General features: G+C 37.9%; 1 protein-coding gene across 3 annotated transcripts in view; it reads right to left on the bottom strand.

Annotated features, from left to right (window-relative positions):
* Positions 1-5,263: 5,263 nt before the first annotated feature.
* Asb5 (ankyrin repeat and SOCS box containing 5) overlaps positions 5,264-19,479 on the bottom strand; it is a 38,128-nt gene continuing 23,912 nt past the window's right edge. The window contains exons 1-7 of one of the 3 annotated variants that reach the window (XM_076914153.1): positions 18,580-18,640; positions 15,017-15,096; positions 12,304-12,411; positions 11,198-11,348; positions 10,920-11,054; positions 7,112-7,303; positions 5,267-5,860 (exon numbers count right to left, since the gene is read on the bottom strand). In XM_076914153.1, the coding sequence (XP_076770268.1) occupies positions 5,733-5,860; positions 7,112-7,303; positions 10,920-11,054; positions 11,198-11,348; positions 12,304-12,411; positions 15,017-15,096; positions 18,580-18,640 (855 nt within the window). In that variant the 3' untranslated portion in view covers positions 5,267-5,732. Of the gene's footprint in view, positions 5,861-7,111; positions 7,304-10,919; positions 11,055-11,197; positions 11,349-12,303; positions 12,412-15,016; positions 15,097-18,579; positions 18,641-19,479 lie in introns of those variants that run through there. The other 2 variants (XM_034520414.2, XM_034520413.2) reach the window with 2 other exon arrangements.

Here is a 19,479-nt window from a genome sequence, read left to right as displayed (position 1 = left end):
CCCCAGCTCCAGCCTCCAGCTCTTTACTCCTCAAATGGCCACATACAAAAAAAAAAAAAAAAAAAAAAAAAAAAAAAAGCTATTAGCATAGTGGGGGAGATTCTTCCCCACCCAGGCAGCTTGCCTTGCTTTTTAGGCAGATGAGGTAGCTACAAACATTTACATATCATGGCACCTCTAGCATAGCAATTAATAATAGAGGGGAAAAAAGGCCACACCTTCATAGCTAGGTGATAGAATATGTGTGAGGGTAGATTACCCCAACATTGGACTCTGATTACCTGAGGTTAAATATTGATTTGTGATGGTTGTAGAAGCTGCAGTAGAGAGAAGCTCACCAAGACCCTAAGCCTTACAACCTCTCTGGGAAAACTGACACCTAGCTAGCTTACTCCAGTTTATTCAAACATCATACAAGGTTAATTGGAGCTGAAAGAGGTTCCAGCTACCGAAGTTATCTTGCCCTTGCTGCCCATGAGAGCAGACAACTCACACAAATCTCAGTAGCTTTTGATGATAATCAGAAGTAAGAACTTCAGGTTTTTAGGACCAAGATTAGTGCAGGTGCAAGCCCTCACCTAGCACCAAGTGCAAACTTTCCAGAAAGACAACATTTCTTCAAGGTTCAAAGAATCTCATAACAATTTCTCAGCCTCTATTGACTGACCCAAACATAGCAAAGGCTTTGCTGATACATTTCACTCAAAGCCAGACATAAAGGCTTTACTACACATATCACTTAAGTTTAAATATAAGAAAATTAGTGTTGTAAGGGTACAAAATCAATGAAGGAAGACCCCCAGACTGAGATAATATGCAAATACAAAGAGTGTTTATTCTGCAGGAACAATCAGCCTGGGGGGGGGGGTGTCAACCATTCTTTGAAATGGCAACTCCAGACAAAGGCATGCAAGCCTTTCTTCTATAGGGAACCAGGAGAACTCTCTAGAAGGATTAGGTAATCTAAAATTTCACTGGTGGGTGTTAAGGGGTAACAGGTGATCAGTGGTCTACATTCCTATGTCACGTGTGTTTAATCATGCAATGAAATAGGGCTGTCCAATGCAGATGGCCCATTCTGAGATAAAATATTTCCCCATTTTTGTGGTTATCCCCAGGCTGTTTTGGGGGAAGGTGTTTTATGATTTTGTTCTGGATTTTATGGTCTTTTCCTAGAGTCTTATGCTTAGTTTCTGGGACTCGTGGTCTATTCCTGAAGCTGGTGCCTTGTGGAATTTTTTGAAATCAGGCCTGGTCCTTAAAATGAAGACAAATGGGGTCCTTAAATGGAGACAAATGGGCTTTATTTTGTCCTTTCAGTTTATTAAGGTATGTGATTCTAAATAAGCCTTAAAAACTAAAAAGTCTTCGTGGCCTAAACATTTTGTTTGTGCTTTGTGTCATGGTTTAAGAAGCAATTTTCACATTCAGGGATTGATTGTCTTAATTGGGAGTTTCTGTTGCTATGATAAAACACCAAGACCAAAAACAACTTAGGGAGAAAAGAACCTGTGGGGTGGTGGACCGTGAGAAGAAGCCTTGTAAGATCAAGCTAGGGCTTGAAGCCCCAGAGACCCCGAAGGGATGATAGGAGCTTCACGTACTCAGGACTCCAGGCTCCTGTCATGAAGCCACAGCCCCCCATAGAAAGAATTGCAGCCTTCAATCACATAGGGGCAGCACCCACAGTCCCTCCTCATGCAGATGAGACATCTCAGGAAGCACCTGCTGTCAGACCCAACCCACAACAAAACTGTGTCTAAGATCCTATCCAGGAGGAATAAAAGTGTGTGAGAATTACTCCATCATCTGAGAGCATCTGTCATAAGAGCTGTAACACTGCCTGGGAGGAGAACGCTCTCTCGCTCTCTTGAAGCTTTCACCACCAGAAGCGCCCCTGCACTCTGATTGCTCCCTAGCCAGCCCTCTGACAGCTCGGCTCAGCAACAGCGCTGGGGCAGCAGCACTAGAGCAGCAGCAGCAGCAGCAGCAGCAGCAGCAGCTACTGCAGCATGTGGTGGAAGCACTTCCCCCTCCCTGCTGTGCCTTTCCCCTTCACTCGAACTTCCCCACTGGGTGTCCAAGGATAGCCTCTACTAAACAGGTGGACAAGAGCCTATATCAATTTACAGTTTTGCATCACACTCCATTACTAAGGGAAGTCAGGTTAGAAGCAAAAACAGTACAGGAGCCTGGAGACAGAGGCTGATGCAGAGGCCATGGAGAAGTGATGTTTACCAGCTGGCTTGTTTTCCATGCCTTGATCAGCCGGATTTTTTTATTATAGCACCTGGGACCACCAGCCTAGGGGATGGCACTGCCCACAATGAACTTGGACCTCCTACATCAATCATCAAGGCAATCGCATACCCTTGCCTACAGACCAATTTGGTGGGGGTGGGGGAGGTTGTTTTCTCAATTAAGTTTCTCTCTTCCCAAATGATTTTAGATTGTGTTGACATAAAACTATCTAAGCACAGTGAGCCAGGAAGGTGTAGAGGGCCCTCTTGGGTCATGTATCTGATGTTGCCATCTGACATGCTCTGATGTTGCCATGGGGGTGGAGAGATGGAGGATATACAATGGCTGTCACTCTGCAAATGCTGTAAGCGGAACACATTACCTACATTCATACATTTTAAATGGTTTCAGCTAACATAAATTAATCAGAGAAGCCTGGGCAGTATTTCACCAGTATGAGGGTCCATCATGGACGTTGTGATTGGGTATTTCTTTGGAAAAGAAATCCGATCCTCATCTGTAAGCAGAATTTATGGTGATAAGAGAATATTGGGTTTTCTGTAGATTGTCCATGAAGATTCCACCACAGATTCAACTTGGAGGATTCTAGGTGTCAAGTGGTCTTGAGAACATTCTATCAAAAATTTTATTTCTTTGTTTCCCCATTTTATTCTTGTTGGGTTACTTCAAAATTCTGACATTACTGAACTGGATGATTGAAGATGTTAAATTAGAGAAGTCTCTTGCCAGTAGGACGACAAGACTTTAATTTGTCATTAACTGAATTAAATTGTCATTTAATTTGCTGTCATTAAGCATCAGCAGACACTCTGTAGCCCATGTGCACTTGTAAAAGTTCCTCACAATTTCTTACAAGAAAAGGTAATAACTGAGTAGTGAAGACAAGAAATAAGATGGAAGTCCTCATAAACCTCTGGCATGGGATATTTCTATCATATTGGCATCTACTACTATATAATTGAACTAACTATTTTTACACTTACAAGTTAAATCATATAAAATTCATTTCTTCTATACACTCTTATGGAGCAGCATGTGTGCTGGGCTCAACTTTTTCTTTTTGTTGTCTCAGCTTAAAGTCGCTAATATGGCTTGAGGTCTTTATCCACTGCATCTGGGCCACGTGTACTTGTTTTAGTGAGGATGCCTTCCATGGATTCCTGAACTTGAATATTTGGTTTCCAGTTTGTGTCCCTGGAAGATTTAGAGGCTATAGCCGTACTGAAGGGTGTCTACCACTGGATGTGGGCTTTGAGGTTTCAAAGCTTATGGTCATCCCCTGTAGTCTATCTCTGTTTTTTGATTGTGGTTCAAGATGTGAACTCTCAGTTTGCTGTTACAACTGCCATGCTGCCTACCTGATATCATGCCACCCTATTTTGATAGTGATGGACTTTTCTCCCACAAGAATAGGGGTTTTCAACCTGTGGGTCATGACCACTTTGGCAAATGTCCATCTCCAAAAATATTTACATTACGATTCATAACAGTAGCAGAATTACCATTATGAAGTAGCCACAAAAATAATTTTGTCAGGGGGGGTGGGGGGGTCATCACAACATGAAGAACGGTACTAAAGCATCACAGCATTAGGAAGGTTAAGAACCATCGCTTTAGGACCATAAGCCCAAATAAGCCCTTTATCTAATAGTTACATTAGTCAGGGAGTTATATCAAAGCAATAGAAAATTAACGAACACACCATACTCAGATGGTTGCTTTGGTATTGGCTATTACAAAGCCAACTTTCTCATCTTCCAGTAATATAACCTTCTTCCCTTCCTGGTCTTAAGTCCTTCACATGAAAACAGAAGCTGAAATTTGCAGTGGTATTTCTTAGTTGTGGCAAGAAACAAGACTCATCCAAACACAAGTCATAGTAAAGGGACAGTCACATAGCAAAGATGTGTGCAGTGAGAAGAGGAATTCTGACAGTTTCAATAACCATAAAATTCCCCTTGCCTCTCTAAAGTCAGTATAATTTAATTTTCTCTGGGTAAGTTTCCCAGGAAGGGTTTAAGACAGTGTTTCTCAACCTTCCTCATGCTGTGACCCTTAGATACAATTCCTTATGTTGTGATCCATGAACCACAAAATTATTTTTGTTGCTACTTTATAACTGTAATTTTGCTACTTTTATTTAAAATAATATAAATATTCGTGTTCTTTGATGGTCTTAGGCAACATCTGTGAAAGGATGGTCTTACAAGTGACTTTAGGGCTCAAATACATTTTAAAATAATTTTGACCTATGAAAACCATATATTGGCGGTGAAAACTGAACAAACTACATGCTCATATTTGCAAAAAGTCTATCCAAAAGAGAAAGAACTTACTTTTTGTTATCTCAAGCCTCTCTTTCCCAAGTGAAATTTGGCCCAACTCAGTCAATTCAATAATCTCTCACTTTCTTTGGGAGGCAACCGTTCAGATGACCTACTTAATCCGAACCTCCTCACTTCTGCTCCACTTTTTCCAGGAAGAACATCTGCCTCTGAAAAGTCAGTAGTTCTAGGGAATCTACTCTTCATGTGGGTTCACCAGCCAGCGTCTGTCCCCTGGAAGCCTTGAGTGTATCAGGAAAGCAAGTGTTACAGAGATGCCATGGGGCCAGGATGTATTCATATCAAAAGGATCTTTACACCAAAGAAGGCTCTTAATATTATATGAATTGATAGCCCCAGAATATAACTCAGGCCTTTATCACTGAGTCACAGAGTCCATTTTCTTCAGTGTGTTATCACTAGGTTCTGACAGTGTTTGAACTAGAAGACTACAGTAACATACGAAAGCTGTGAAGGCATCCCTTCAGAAACAACTCTTGAGAAGGTCTTCAAAGAACCCTCACGGGTGTTTAGCCTCCCACATTGTCTGTGTAAGGGCAGGACTTGCTTTCAGGCCTTCTAACTTTTAGTCTACCATGAAACTTACTATGTGAAAATAAATTTGATATCTTTCTGCAGAGGAGAAAAGATTATCTTTCTTTTATGCATTGATCATTACAATAGCAAGTACATAAGTCATCTTTATTTCAAAAAGCATATTAGTTGCTCTAATTTTTTGACAATATTAAAAACATAGGTAACCAATGACACTAGCTGAAATTACAGCTAACCAATTAAATGTAACACAGGATGAAATTTATACTTAAAGTAAAATTTTAGCAAAAGTATGCAATTTTGTTTCCACTCTATAATACAAAAACATAAAATGAATAAATTCCCATCTTTCCCCTAAATCAAGAAGATACACTGAGAATGCTGAGATGGTATAGATATTTTAAACATAATCCAAAAACTGTAAAAATTGATAAACAGTACCACTGAGTACTCTTCAGATGAAAATCCACTGAGATTTTATGGTTTTCTTAGGTGAACTTATGTGTATGATCACCTGTATCATTCTATATTTTCAAAAGAAAATGAAATAGAAAATTTTGATTTCTGAAGAATGTGAAACTATTTACTGTGTTATCGATATTGTAAGAAATTCTTCAGCAATGTTGGTAACTGAAGCTGAGGGATAAGATGAAACCTTTGTCTTCCTATGTAGTTGCGGATGCAGAGTCGGCAGAGTTGGCAAAGAGAGCTTGGAGTAGCTACAAGAGACAGAAACACATTTATTAAAAACAAAATTAGTGTTTACACATGGTAAGATGTAGTAATTAAAAGCATAACAAATTAACTTGGTTGATGACAAATGTCTTTTATTATTATACTGCCTTTATTTAAGAAATCTTGAGATATACATCATGAGATCTCATGACTGAGAAATGTCCCATACATGTTCTTTAAAGCATTAACGGTCATAGTACTGGAGAGGTGGCTCTGCAATTAAGAGCAGTTGCTGCTCCTACAGAGGACTTAGTTCTCAGTACCCACGGGATAGCTGACCCACTCTTAATTCCAACTCTAGGGGATCCAGTGCCCTCTTCTGGCTTCTGTAGGTGCCAGGCATTCAATGTACTTACATGCGTACACACAAAACACACAACATACAAATAAATAAGAAAAAACATAATTATCTTAAGACTGCCAAATTACTGTCTCACTGAATTTTTCGGAACAAATGCTGATCTTTGATGGAGATCTAAATCAAAAGAACTGAGATACATACCAAAAGGCAAAATTTTAAATTACAATTATATTTCTGAACTAAGGTTTACAAATTACAACAGAAAAAAAAAATCTTAAAGGTAAAAATGTTTCCTACAGAACATGTACCACGCCTTATAAAATGGGACATGGATGGGTTGGGGATGCACAGTTGGATAAGTGGCTTGCTAGAGTATATGGAGATCTTGTTTGAGACACAGCAGTGCATAAACTAGGCATGGTAGTGCATGTCTATAACCTCAGCCCTTGAGAGGCAGAGGATTAGAATTTAGTAAATTCCAGGCCAGCCTGAGATGCAGGAAACTCTGCCCTCCACCCCACAAAAAGCAACAGGAAGGAAGAAGTAGTTGGGAAGTATTCAGGTGCCCCCAAATTCAGGTGGCTCATTGGTAGAGAACTGCCCTGGTGTGTGCTGCTATGCTATATGCTAGAGCCAGGACTCTAGGTCTAGCAGTATTTATCCAGTATATTGCATCAGAAAACTACATATTATGCATTGTTGAAACAAATTCAACATATTCTACTAAAGAAATATAAATATTTAAATACAATAAAAATCATAAAATCATATTTTTCTTACATAGGACCTAAGTGAGTTTTTTTTTTTTCCACAATAAGTAATTGGAATTTCATGCCATTGTTAAAAGTCATACAGCAACAAGGCACTTGTTACTTGCATCTATTTGGGGGGAAGTATAGTTTTTCATTCGTAAGTTCCCACATTTTCTCTCTACCTTCATGTTGAAGAAGTGTTCTTTCTACAGCACTGTTAGATGTAGCCAAGTCGACAGGTCGCAAAAGTTCTGTGTTCTTGGCATTGATGTCTGATCCAAATTCGAGCAGTAAGTTCACAATTTCGGTACTGGGCTGTTGAGCTGCAGCATGCAGGGGAGTGTCCCAGTACTTGCCTTTGTGTACATCAGCACCTGTGTGTGACCAGGGAGGAATGACGAAAAGGCAATCATTACATGAGGAGTTACCTCTCAAGGGAAAAGAGAGAAGACAATGCAGAGAAGGGCACTCAAAGATCTTTATTGACAATGAGCATTTTCTTCATAACATATTTCATGAATATTGCATATATAAATTGTTAAACTTGGTACCTCTGGAGATGCAATGTGTACATTAGTTATTATTTTCAAATACTTTCTACATATTTTTATGACTTCTTCCCAGATGTGAGAAGAAAAGAGTTATAATTTTGAAAAAGAGTCATATTTATTTATCATTAGTGTTTGTGTGTGTTCTTGAGACGACACATGTGCAGGTGTGAGACACAGTGTGCATGTTTTGGCCAGGGGACAACTTCAAGGAGTCAGTTCTCTCCTTCCATCTTCACATGGTCTCCAGGGATAAAACTCAGATCACAAGGCTTGCAAGGCAACTGTCTTTACCCACAAAGACATCTTACCAGCCTAAAATCATGATTAAGTTCACACATATCTTACTTTTTATCATCAATAATAGCTCTTGATGGTGATTTGAAATAATATTACTTTCATTTTTTTTTCATTTAAGGCATGAGAGCTCATGGGTTTCTTTGAAAACTCATGAATATAGATTTAATGAATCATTTAGCTAAAATGTATATAGATGTGCCTGTCAGTTTTCACCTGTGTTGTTTCACCTAGTAAATACATAAAGAAAATAAACTTCTGTAGTGGAAAAACACCTCAATGATATTTTCATAAAAAGACAAACATGTGAGAATGTTTTCCTTAAAAGACATAAGCCTGGGGAGATTGCTCAATGGTTAGAGCACTCATTGTTTCTCCAAAGGACCAGAGTTCAATTCCCAGCACCCATATGGCAGCCTATACCTGTCTAATGCCAAATTCTGCTGTGCAGATATGCATGCATGCAAAAGTACCTAAATAAATAAACCTTAAAAAAGCATAAGCCTATACAAACAAAATTCTCTAGTGCGTACTTATTTTAGCACAAATCTGACATATAAGAGTCATATAAAAGTCCATGTAATGAGCAGATAATATTTATCACTACAAAAATATAGTAATATCATTGTCTAGTATATAAATGGTCAGAAACCATGTTTACTAATAAAAATCATAATTCTTTCTGACTTTGTTTCTGATGTTTGTAAAATTATAGATACTAAGAAGGATCAGTTTACCTTAAATTCCTCCATAGCCCTCTTGCTACTTTCAACTTTCAGTAGAAATGACAGCTTTCAGTATTTTTAAACAAATATAAAATGAAGAAAGGTTTTTTGGGCAAATTTTCATAAAGAAATCATAAACTTCATTGGATTTATCAACTTTATGAGAGCAAGCGGGCCTGAAAATAGCAACCAATTAAGCATTGCGAACAGCAATTTTTCAATGTTCTTTAACACATGTTAAAAGTGTTTGGTGAAAAATATGTTCCTAGCAAAATGAAGAAGGGCAATAAAGCATATACTATATTGGTTATACTAAATTTATGGGCAATCTGTCTAGGAATAACTATCAATATTAACAGAACTCATGTTTAAGCCTCTATGTGCAATGTGAATAAAACAGTGATTCAAGTCCTGCTTATAAGACTTGCCTTTGTGTTCCTTAGGTCACCTAAGATCATGTGAGCAGCATATAATGGGCCTGCTAAAATTTCATGTCTGAATATACCAGGAGGAAATGATAGCCACAACCAAACAAGCAGCATAAAAGCCCTGTGTTTAATTTATGTATATTCTAAATATCTACCATGTGATAGAGGCATTCTTCTAACAAAAACAGATGACCAGGGGAGGCTTAAACCATCTTGAAGGGGCTCTCACCTCTAATGCAGGGAGGCCACTGTGGTAGCTATTCCTGGTGGTCAACTTGACTATATCTGGAATGAGCTACAATCCAGAATTGGAGGACACACCTGTGATCCAGCCCTTGAGGCTGGAAAACACAAGTTTCTGCATGTTGACATAGCCTGCATCTTGACATGGAGATCTTGAGGCATAGTAGCCATGAAAAGCTTAGGCCCAGGGAAGGTAGTGCATGCCTTTAATACCAGGAGAATGAGGCAAAGAGATCTCTGAGTCCAAGGTCAGCCTGGGACAAAGCAAGTTCCAGATCTAGGCATGGTGGTATACACCTTAATCTGGGCCACACTTTCTGCTAGAGGCCTACATAGGGACATTGAAAGAAGCAAGATTCACTCTTCTTTTACTGCTTGCACATACTTGCCGGCACATTTGTTAGACTCTACTTCTAGAGAAGAATAGCTTAAGTAACTAGCCTTGTGAAACTGAGCAACTACTAGATTCTTGGACTTCCCATTCGCAGCTGACCATTGTTGGGTTAGTTGGACTATAGACTAAGACATCACAATAAATTCCCTTAATATGTATAGAGACATTCCATAAGTTCTGTAACTTTAGAGAATCCTGACTAATACAGACACCAAAGTCTGAATGGATTAGGATTATTTCTCATGGAGTAAAACCTGAACTTTCAAGAACTTTGATATAAATGGAGAAGGCAGTAGGCCTTTTCAAGTAACAAGACAGAAAGCACAAACTCTGGGACAGCCCAAGAGTTTTACCATAGTTGGTAATTGTGATGGTTTGTATATGCTTGGTCCAGACAGTGACATTATTAGAAGGTGTGGCCCTGTTGGAGTAGGTGTGTCACTGTGGGTGTGGGATTTAAGTCTCTCCTCTAGCCTGGAAGCCAGTATTCTTGTTGCAGCCTTCAAATGAAGCTGTAGCACTCTCAGCTTTTTCTGCACTATACCTGCCTGATTGCTACCATGTTCCTGCCTTGATAATGGACTGAATCTCTGAACCTGTAAGACAGCACCAATTAAATGTTGTTCTTGTAAGAGTTGTCTTGGTCATGGTATCTGTTCACAGCAATAAAACCCAAACTAAGACAGTAGGCAATAAAGTTATTCAAGTTCTTACAACCATAAATTTTTGTGGGATTTATTTACATACTTAGCAAGATTATATTCAGTCTAGAGAATCATAATTTTATGACTGCTTTCAAGAAAACGCTTTTCTTTTTCTTTTTCTTTTTTCTCCTCCTCCTCCTCCTCCTCTTCTTCCTTCTTCTTCTTCTTCTTCTTCTTCTTCTTCTTCTTCTTCTTCTTCTTCTTCTTCTTCTTCTTCTTCTTCTTCTTCTTCTTCTTCTTCTTCTTCTTCTTCTTCTTTTTTGTTTTTTGAGACAGGGTTTCTCTGTGTAGCCCTGGCTGTCCTGGAACTCACTCTGTAGACCAGACTGGCCTCAAACTCAGAAATCAGCCTGCCTCTGCCTCACAAGTGCTGGGATTAAAGACAGGCACCACCACTGCCAGGCACAGAAAGGCTTTTTGACTAAATTATGTAACAAATGTGTTCTGATGACTCAGCTGCAGCTCGTAGAAAATGTATATTCATTTATAAGTTTTGATGTATTCTCATGAAGTCTAAGTTTCCTTAGTAGACTGTATATGCGTGAGAATTTTTATAATAAGAACCTTTTAGCAATGAGATGTGACTTTTAAAAAAAGTTTAGTTAGATGAACAGCTAATTATCTACATGCATGGATAGAATGGAAAAGTACCAGCATAAAGAAGCTTCCAGATGCAATGGAACTGCTGTGACATACAAGCTACGTAAAGAGGAGTCCCCAAGTGAGGAATGTCTTGGTCAACGTCTATGCCCCAGGCTATCAAAATGTCGAGACATTCATGATGACCTGCCAATGCAAAGGAAAGACAGCTTTACATTTTGTTGATGCTCTCCTCTTGAACATAAATAGAATCCATTGAAAGACAAATAGGCACATGCATTATCCAGAGATATTTTCCCTTTTTAACTTAACCCCACCTCGTAACTAACCTTTACTGGCAGCCTCATGTGTTGGAGATGGAAAACAGGACTCCAGTTGGGCTTTGGCACCATATTCCAAAAGGAGTTCTGCACAGCTTGCGCTGCCTTGTGAGCATGCGTTGAACAAGGGAGTCACGCCATCTATTGTGATTGCGTTTGCCTAAACAAAACCCACAATCTGAGAATGAGATTTGAAAGTCATGTGGGACTAAAGAACTTGCTTATGCACTGCCAAAAGTTCTATGGTTTGCGGATTGAAAACTGTGGGGTGTAAGTATGACAATGTGTATTTACTTCATACACATCAAGGAAAGAAGCTTTAAAAACCTCCAAGAGATACATAGAAACGAGATGTGGAAGAGGAGTCACGGGACTATTGAAATGCACTGGGGGAAAAAAAACAGATTCAGATATAGAACCCAAATTCAACAATAAGTCGGGGGAGGGAGGGAGGGAGGGAGGGAGGGAGGGAGGGAGAGAGAGAGAGAGAGAGAGAGAGAGAGAGAGAGAGAGAGAGACCCGTTATGATGAGGCCACTTTACTAGTGGATACTTAAATATGGCATATTTGTTGTATTCTGGAATATCATGGTTGTGTGTGAGTGTGTGTGTGTGTGTGTGTGTGTGTGTGTGTGTGTGTGTGTGTGTTTTGAAAAGATCTCACGACACCTGAGCTAGCCTCCAACTTTCTTATATAGGATGATCTTGAACTCATTACCCTGCATCCAAAGATACAAGAATACAGACATGTACCAAAGCTATTATTATTTATTATTTATATTATTTATTATATTATTATTTATATTATTATTTATTATTAATATTTCTGAGAAATTATTTTTGGAGATTTGTTCAGAAAATAAGCAAAGATACAAGATCCAGATGCTCCCCTTGTTATTTGGATCCACAGAAGCAGCAGATGTAAGGGGCCCCAGTGCACTACTCTCCACAATGGCTGGGATTCCTTTGCAGGGTGTCCTGAGGACCTGAGGCAGTTCTAGGGCACTGTTCGTGTGGACTGTTATGTTTTCCACACTACTATGAAAAACGGAGAGAAAAGGAAAAACGAGAACTTGTCAACAGTTATGGAATTCTTAATTTACTTTTTAAACTTACATTAGCTCCAGCTTCCAGTAGAGTCCTTGCACACGCCACATGGTCACCCAGGCAGGCCTCATGGAGTGGCGTAACATGGTCTATGGTTACTGCATTTACGTTATAACCCTACATTAAAAAAACAAAGTATCCAATGTCATCTATCCCTGTAAATGTCACAGAGACTCTTTACAAGATAAAAGAATCTAGTTAACTGGTTTCTGGTTTAACAGTTGAGCCAGTCAGTTGTTGAAACTCCTTAGCCCCCACTCCTAGCTGCACACACTATGCATGTTAGGTTATTGTGATGTCATCTGACTTATGTTCTAGAACTTTCTTTAATTTCAGCTAATCATTAGTCTGTCTTCAAGGCAACTTTTTAAAGCTTTTCTCCCTGTGGTATATGTGTCAATTGCTTATTTAGTATTCTGTATTTCATTTTACTTCTGGTTCTGTCCTGGAGCTTTTTAGAGGAAATGTCTAACTGACAGAAGGAGGGCCCTTTCATTCAGGACAAGTTTATGACTTATAATCTTGCTGCGTCTGTTCAATGGTCTCAGTTTTGATGCACGGGAATATAACAAGTGGTGTGGCTGGCTGTCTCCTCACCCCAGCCATAGCCCCAGCCACCCAGCCTCCTCAGCATGGCAGTGTCAGCCAGAGGAAAGCTTTCCCTTGAGTGGCTTTTTGTAAAATAATTGGTCTCAGTAATGAGAAAAGTAACTGATATAAATCAATTACTTTGCTTTGCCCAGTCACAGGGAATACATGGGTTGAAACATTATATTTTACTCAATAAATATACACAATGATTAAATATTGATCAAAATTGACATTAGAATGATATGGAAAAACTAACTACCTTTGATCATTATACAGTATATACATATTTTAGCACATCATGCCTATAAATGTGTAATCATTCAATATGTCCCATTCACAAATTGATTGAAACTTAGGAACCCCGCCATTACTGTACACCATCACCTAATAATGTCAAGCATTTTGTTACTAGATTTTGGCACGTTTTCTTTAAAGTTTGTTTTTTTAAGGTTTTTGGTGTGGTGCGGATTCTATTTTTTTTATTTTATAGAATTAAAGACTTTTTATAAGCTGGATAACTTGTTTTGACTGTGATTGTACAATCGTTGGTAAATCTAGACCAGGAAAATAGTGTTTCGTAACTTGATTTATGAATGTGTCACTAAACAGTTATTCATTTAATACATAAAATTAAGTTATACAGTAGGGTTGAGAACTGTGTCTTCAAAATTAGACTTGTGTTTAAAGTGTGACCCACACAATAATCATGAATAAATACTTTGAGTTCTAAGTTTTAGGGTGATCATGAGAGTTAAACAGGATAAATACTTTTACAGCAAGTATTACCATTCCCAGTGGTTAGAAAATAAGAGATTTCGTTCCATTTTCTACCTTAATAAATACTTACTGTGCTCCAGTTTAGCTTACAATATGAGGCTAAACCATATAAAATTATTAGGATGTAAGTTTCTTTGCCTTCTAGGGGATCATTTGCAATTTATTGTCCATTAGTGGTCATTTTACTAGGAACCTTATATGACCTTTCAAGGCAACAGCATCTTCCTAACATAGTACTGAGTGTCATGAGCTGTAATGGGAACACGTAGAACCATAGATATAGACCGTCACACTGATCTTTGTTGCTAGCAAGTGGAGTTTTTAACTGTCTTCATCCTTTCCAAGATCTCGAGTTCCTAGTAAGCAATCTGGTGTGAGATGATGGAAGCATATGAGAGGACTCAGGGGAGACTCTCCCTCCCCTTGGCCAGTATATCTGTAGATGGGAGGCACATTGAGAAACACTGTGACTGCCTTCCTATAAAAGCACTATGTGACCCTCTCCAAAGGATTATCTCTTGAAACCACTGACCTTTTTATACAGGTCCTCCCCCCACCATGAAGTGATGAGCAAAACAGTCACATGGCTGTCACAGGACTCCAAGGGAACACCTCAAACACATCGTCATATTACAGATGAGGAAATGAAACTCCGGGTAGGCTGTGGTTGCCTCAAGTGTCAGGTGTTCAAACTAGGTTGTTAGGAACTATCCTTTCTCACAGCCATCCGAGGAATTCCTTTTTATGTGACACAGGGAGTTATTAACACCCCAACACTGAGTATACATTACAGTTAGACAGGAGGCTGAGAATATGCAATGGGCTGATCCAAGCTAAGTTACTTTCTGCTTGCAGGAGGAATCCTTGCTTTTCTTTCTCCCTCTGCTCACACAGAAGTAGGCATGTGTAGAAATAAACATTTTCCTGCCTCATAAGCAGTTTGTTATATTTCATAAATTACCATAGTGTAAAATATGCTGTTTTACATCTGATTTGATTACCCCTTGGACATATTATATGACCAAACTAATTCTATAATTAGCTGTATATATTACACAGAATTTTGCTTAGGGTGCTTAATAAGTAATTCATAAATAAAACCACTAAATTCTAAATATCCTTATCAATGACCAAATATACTATAAGAGAAAGTTGAAATAGGAAGATACAGCGATATAACAAAACATTCATGAAGGAATTTCAAATGTAAAACAGAAACTATTGTCTTCTCTGATACAAGTTATAAAGAAGGAACGGTAGTGACAAAGTTTATTACTTTTGAGTGGGTTTGTTTTGACTGTGTTCTATGCTAATGGGAAGTGAGCTTATTTTGAAGTATAATGTAATAGTTTACTTGTGATAATAATGTCCTCAGAGCAAGAAGACGACCTTGACTTGCAGCTTCATGCAGTGGTGATCGATCTGCCCAGGATCCTGTCCAAAAGAATGACAACGAAATTGTGGGGGTCAACATAAACTCAATTAGGTTCCATCAGTTACAATATCATATAAATTATACACAGTCAGCATTTAACAAAGTGACCCCTTTACTGTTCCTATCTTTAGCTGAAGGATTCAGCTAGGAGTCTGTGAATCAAGATGGCTGTATGTGCTTTAGAATTGACTTTAGACTTATAGTATCTACTGAATTATCAACTCAAAGGAATTGGTCACAAAAATGTCCCAAAGTTGGGACTACATGCTTTCCCATAGATAGCCAGAAATAAATGTACTTATTGTATTTTTAGCAGTGCTCACAGCCAGACTCATGTCTTCATACTCTAAGCCTGTCCTATTATTCCTCCTAACCATGGGCCTCAGACCATCCTGGTCCTGATGTGTACGAGCTGCAAAATGTTGCTAAGAAGGTCAAGTAGCTAATCCTCAAGTCTCAAACATAATATAGCCTAGGTAGGTTCCTGAAAGTGTTATCTGAGGGAACACAGGGTCAGCTTTTTTTGGAGATAGTGTTATTATTGTCAAAGGCTCACTGTAAGTGAGCATCATTCTCCATGTATTTGGTGTGGTTGGGTCAGGGCACTTAGCTCCCAACCTAGAGGTCATGCCCCATAATTTCCTCTTCTCAAGTGTCTCTTATACCCCACCCACTATTTAAAGCAGTCTTCTTGCATGAACTTTCCTCTCCTCCTCTTCCAAGAGACACATCAACTGCTCCTACCTCTCTTTCCCTTTGGTCACTCAAACAGTAAAAAGGGATGCTGGATTGATTCACCATAATTTTGCTGCAATTAAATGAATGCAGTTCTATCTCTGTTGGTTTAATTTCCTGGATATTATAGATAATATCTATAATAGTATAGATTTAATGTGATCACTTAAAGGGCTTTAAAGTCATTAAACAGACTAGGATCGCCAGAAAACACCCATTTAGATAAATTTTAAGAAATAAAAGCAACACTGACTAAGGAGAAAATATTCATAAAATATTTTTATTATGAATACTAATATCTATCTTCTTGTCTACTTTTCATAAGATAATAATTTTTAAGGCTTCTGATTAATTTTACCACATAAATTGTTATAAAGTCACTTGAATGTTCATAAAAATGCAAGTTTTATGAAACACTGTCTAAATAAATCATAAAATTATTAGAGGCATTAGTACAGAAGAATTCTGTACTTTAGAAGTTATTTTATTATTTCCATCTAGTAGAGAATTCAAAATTCCAATTTGATTCTACCCATGAGTTAGTATTATCATTTTGCTACAAGCTTTACCAGAACCCTGTAAATGATGACCAAATAATTCCAGTAACCAAACTCTGGATACATGTGACAAGAAAAATAAGAGAGCACAAGACTGTGTCATTGAGGGTTGAAATCATTTGTCAATCAACAATCTCTTTCTATATAATGGCATTAACAATATTTTACTGAAAATACAAATATTGAAGTGGGAAGGGCAAGAGAACATTTTCTCTTTACTGTTATAAATCATGAAAATATTGGTTGATATTAAGTGTGCATGACACTAGGTCTAAGTACTTTACATATGCACATCTATATACATGCAAACTGACAAACACCCAGGCACAGACACCCCACATTCAAGGAAGGAAAGAAGGAAAGAAGGAAGGAGAAAGAAAAAAGAAAGAAATAAACAAAGGAATGAAGGAAGGAAAGAAAAAGAAAGAAAAAAATAAATGAACAAAGGAAGTAAAGAAGGAAGAAAGGAAAGAAGGAAGAAAAAGAAAAGGAAGGAAGCAATCAGTCAATCAAGAAAAGACAATTTCATGGCTGGTAAAGTGGCCCAGCAGGTAAGGGTGATGCCAACTTGAGTTGGATCCCTGGAACCCCCAAAATGGATGGAGCTAACCAATCCCACTCCTTGTGTTCTGTGTGCTGTGACCTAGATTCCAAGATGAAATGTAATACTTTGCAAATCATACACATTTGTTTGTTTCATCACTAAAGATGTGAGTGCAGAATGAAACGTAGGGGACTTCAAAATGTAGATCAATTCAGTGAGCATTCAAACAAAAAATGTTGGCTTTCAAAACAGATCACATATTGGGACTACTACACTGAATTTCATCCACAGAGAGGTAGAAAATCAATGAGTTTCAAATGATCAGTGCTTGAATTCAATCATGTATGATATTTGCGATGTCAAGTTTTTAGTTCTTTTATTAAAATGTAATAAAAGTTAACTATTTTTATTTGTCCTATATGATTCTGCTGTATTATGACTATCTATTTTCCCACTGTCTCTAACAAGACAACCAGATGCTAAGATTGGCAAAGGTCTAAAAAAAAGACCCCTGATGTTTATTTTAGGCCAGGCCCTTTCCAGTGTTGTGAAGGCCTTTAAGAAGCAACAAAGCTAACAAGGTTCATAGCTGAGGGCTCCTCCACAGCCTTCCCAGCAGGCTTGCCTCTGTATTCTAATGTTTTGTTCATAAGAGTGACTGTGTCAATGCTCAGAACAATTGGTCCCATCTCCGCCAAAATAAAGAACTGCATTACACTTATTCTTTCTGGATTACTCAAATTAATCAATCAATAAATGAACCAATTTATTAAAGAAATTATTTATAATATGCATACCAGCCAATACAAAAAAAAATCATTTGTTAGCCAGGAGGTGATGGCATACACCTTTAATCCCAGCACTCAGGAGGTAGAGGCAGGCAGATCTCTATGTTTGAGGCCAGCCTGGTCTACAGAATGAGTTTAAGGGCAGCCAGAGCTACACAGAGAAAACTGTCTTGAAACAAACAAAACAAAATAAAATGATTTGTTTTAAATCCCATTTAGCTAATTCCCAACTGACCTCATATCTCTTGCTTCCTCTAATTTCTTAGGAAAGTTTCTGTAATTAATCTTGGTAACATGAGAATCAAAAGATATTAAATCAAATTCTAATTCTGTTTTAAAAACATTTTTTACCCATCCCTTCTATTCCCAACAATATCAGAAACTTAGCAACTATGATTTGCAAGTATCTATTCAAATACATTCAATGTAAAGTATCATAATTTTCCATATGGACATGATTTAGATTATTTTTATATGCTTTTTCTAAGATCAAAACAAGATATAAATATCTTCATATATAGCTATTTCACTCTCTGTCGTTTGAGTATGTAGGATAAAGGCAATAAAATCCTTACCTGAAAAATATTCAGCTTAACTTATCAAGATAAATTATCGGTATGAAATTGTTTTACAAAATATCTGTTACTTTCATCATGTTAATCAAATTCATACTGCTACTGTCTGTGGAGCTATGTAGGGGTGAGTGTCTGTATTTAGAAACAGCAAGAGTTCTCAGACATCTGGTTTATTATTACATGGTGAGAGCCTACTCTGCTTTGTAAATATCACACTGCAAGAGCAAAGCACTCATGGTTTAATATCTATATGTATACAGTTTCATAAAGTTCGATACCATACCTAAGTCACCATCTCCCCATGGCACTTCAAGCCAGCCACTGCTGAGGTAAATCCGACTCATCTTTTTTTAGCAGCACGAAAAAAAAAAAATCACTTGTCGTTTACTAGTTGTGTTCAGCCATTTTAAGGACCTTAAAGCTCCTTGTAATATGATGACTTGGTGCTTAGAAAATCTGATCTATCTTCAAAACTGTTTTCCCACCCTCTCCCTGAGTGCTCTCTTTGAGAAATAGTAACCCCAGCTTATTTTTATCCTTAAGACCATGGCTCCTGTCATGAAATGAAAGCATTTTACCTTTACTTCTGCCCTTGGCTATGGTGAGATCATATTATTTAGTCTTTGCCTGTTCCAAATCTTGGCCCCATCTAGACTCCCTGAAGAGCCAACTGAGAAATGTTGTAGAGGACTTGGGAGTTTGGGAATGCCTGCTTTTTTTTTTTCCTAATATTTTCCCAAATAGCAATTGCACCACACTTATCTCAAACAGGAAATTATAAGCAGATGGCAATCAGTGGCATTTTCAGATAACTTTTTCATTTTGTTGGGAAACTTTGAGGCATTTTATAGCCACCTTAGTTATAAGACATTAAATCAACTGTGTTCTTTGCGATGGGTATATATTCACTATGAATTCAAGACAACTTAACTTTAAAGCCATAGCTGACAAGAATCCTTTGTAAAACTCTGTAACTTGAAAATTTAAAGAAGTCCCCAAACACATGTAAGCTGCAGGCCCAACAGCATGTAGTCCATCTACAGGTTTATAAATAAGTCATAAGACATGTAATGAGCTATATTGTGTGCTTTTGAAAAAAATTAACAGAAAATCTCAAGTTTGTGTTTACTAAGAAGGAAGTGAACTGTCAAAACCAGTGTCTTCAAGAACTAAGAGTGATCTT

Source organism: Arvicanthis niloticus, chromosome 16 (assembly GCF_011762505.2).
Source record: "Arvicanthis niloticus isolate mArvNil1 chromosome 16, mArvNil1.pat.X, whole genome shotgun sequence".
In the NCBI taxonomy this organism is placed as follows: Eukaryota; Metazoa; Chordata; class Mammalia; order Rodentia; family Muridae; genus Arvicanthis; species Arvicanthis niloticus.
Note: the sequence above shows the minus strand (reverse complement) of the source record. Positions and strands in the feature narration are given on the sequence as shown.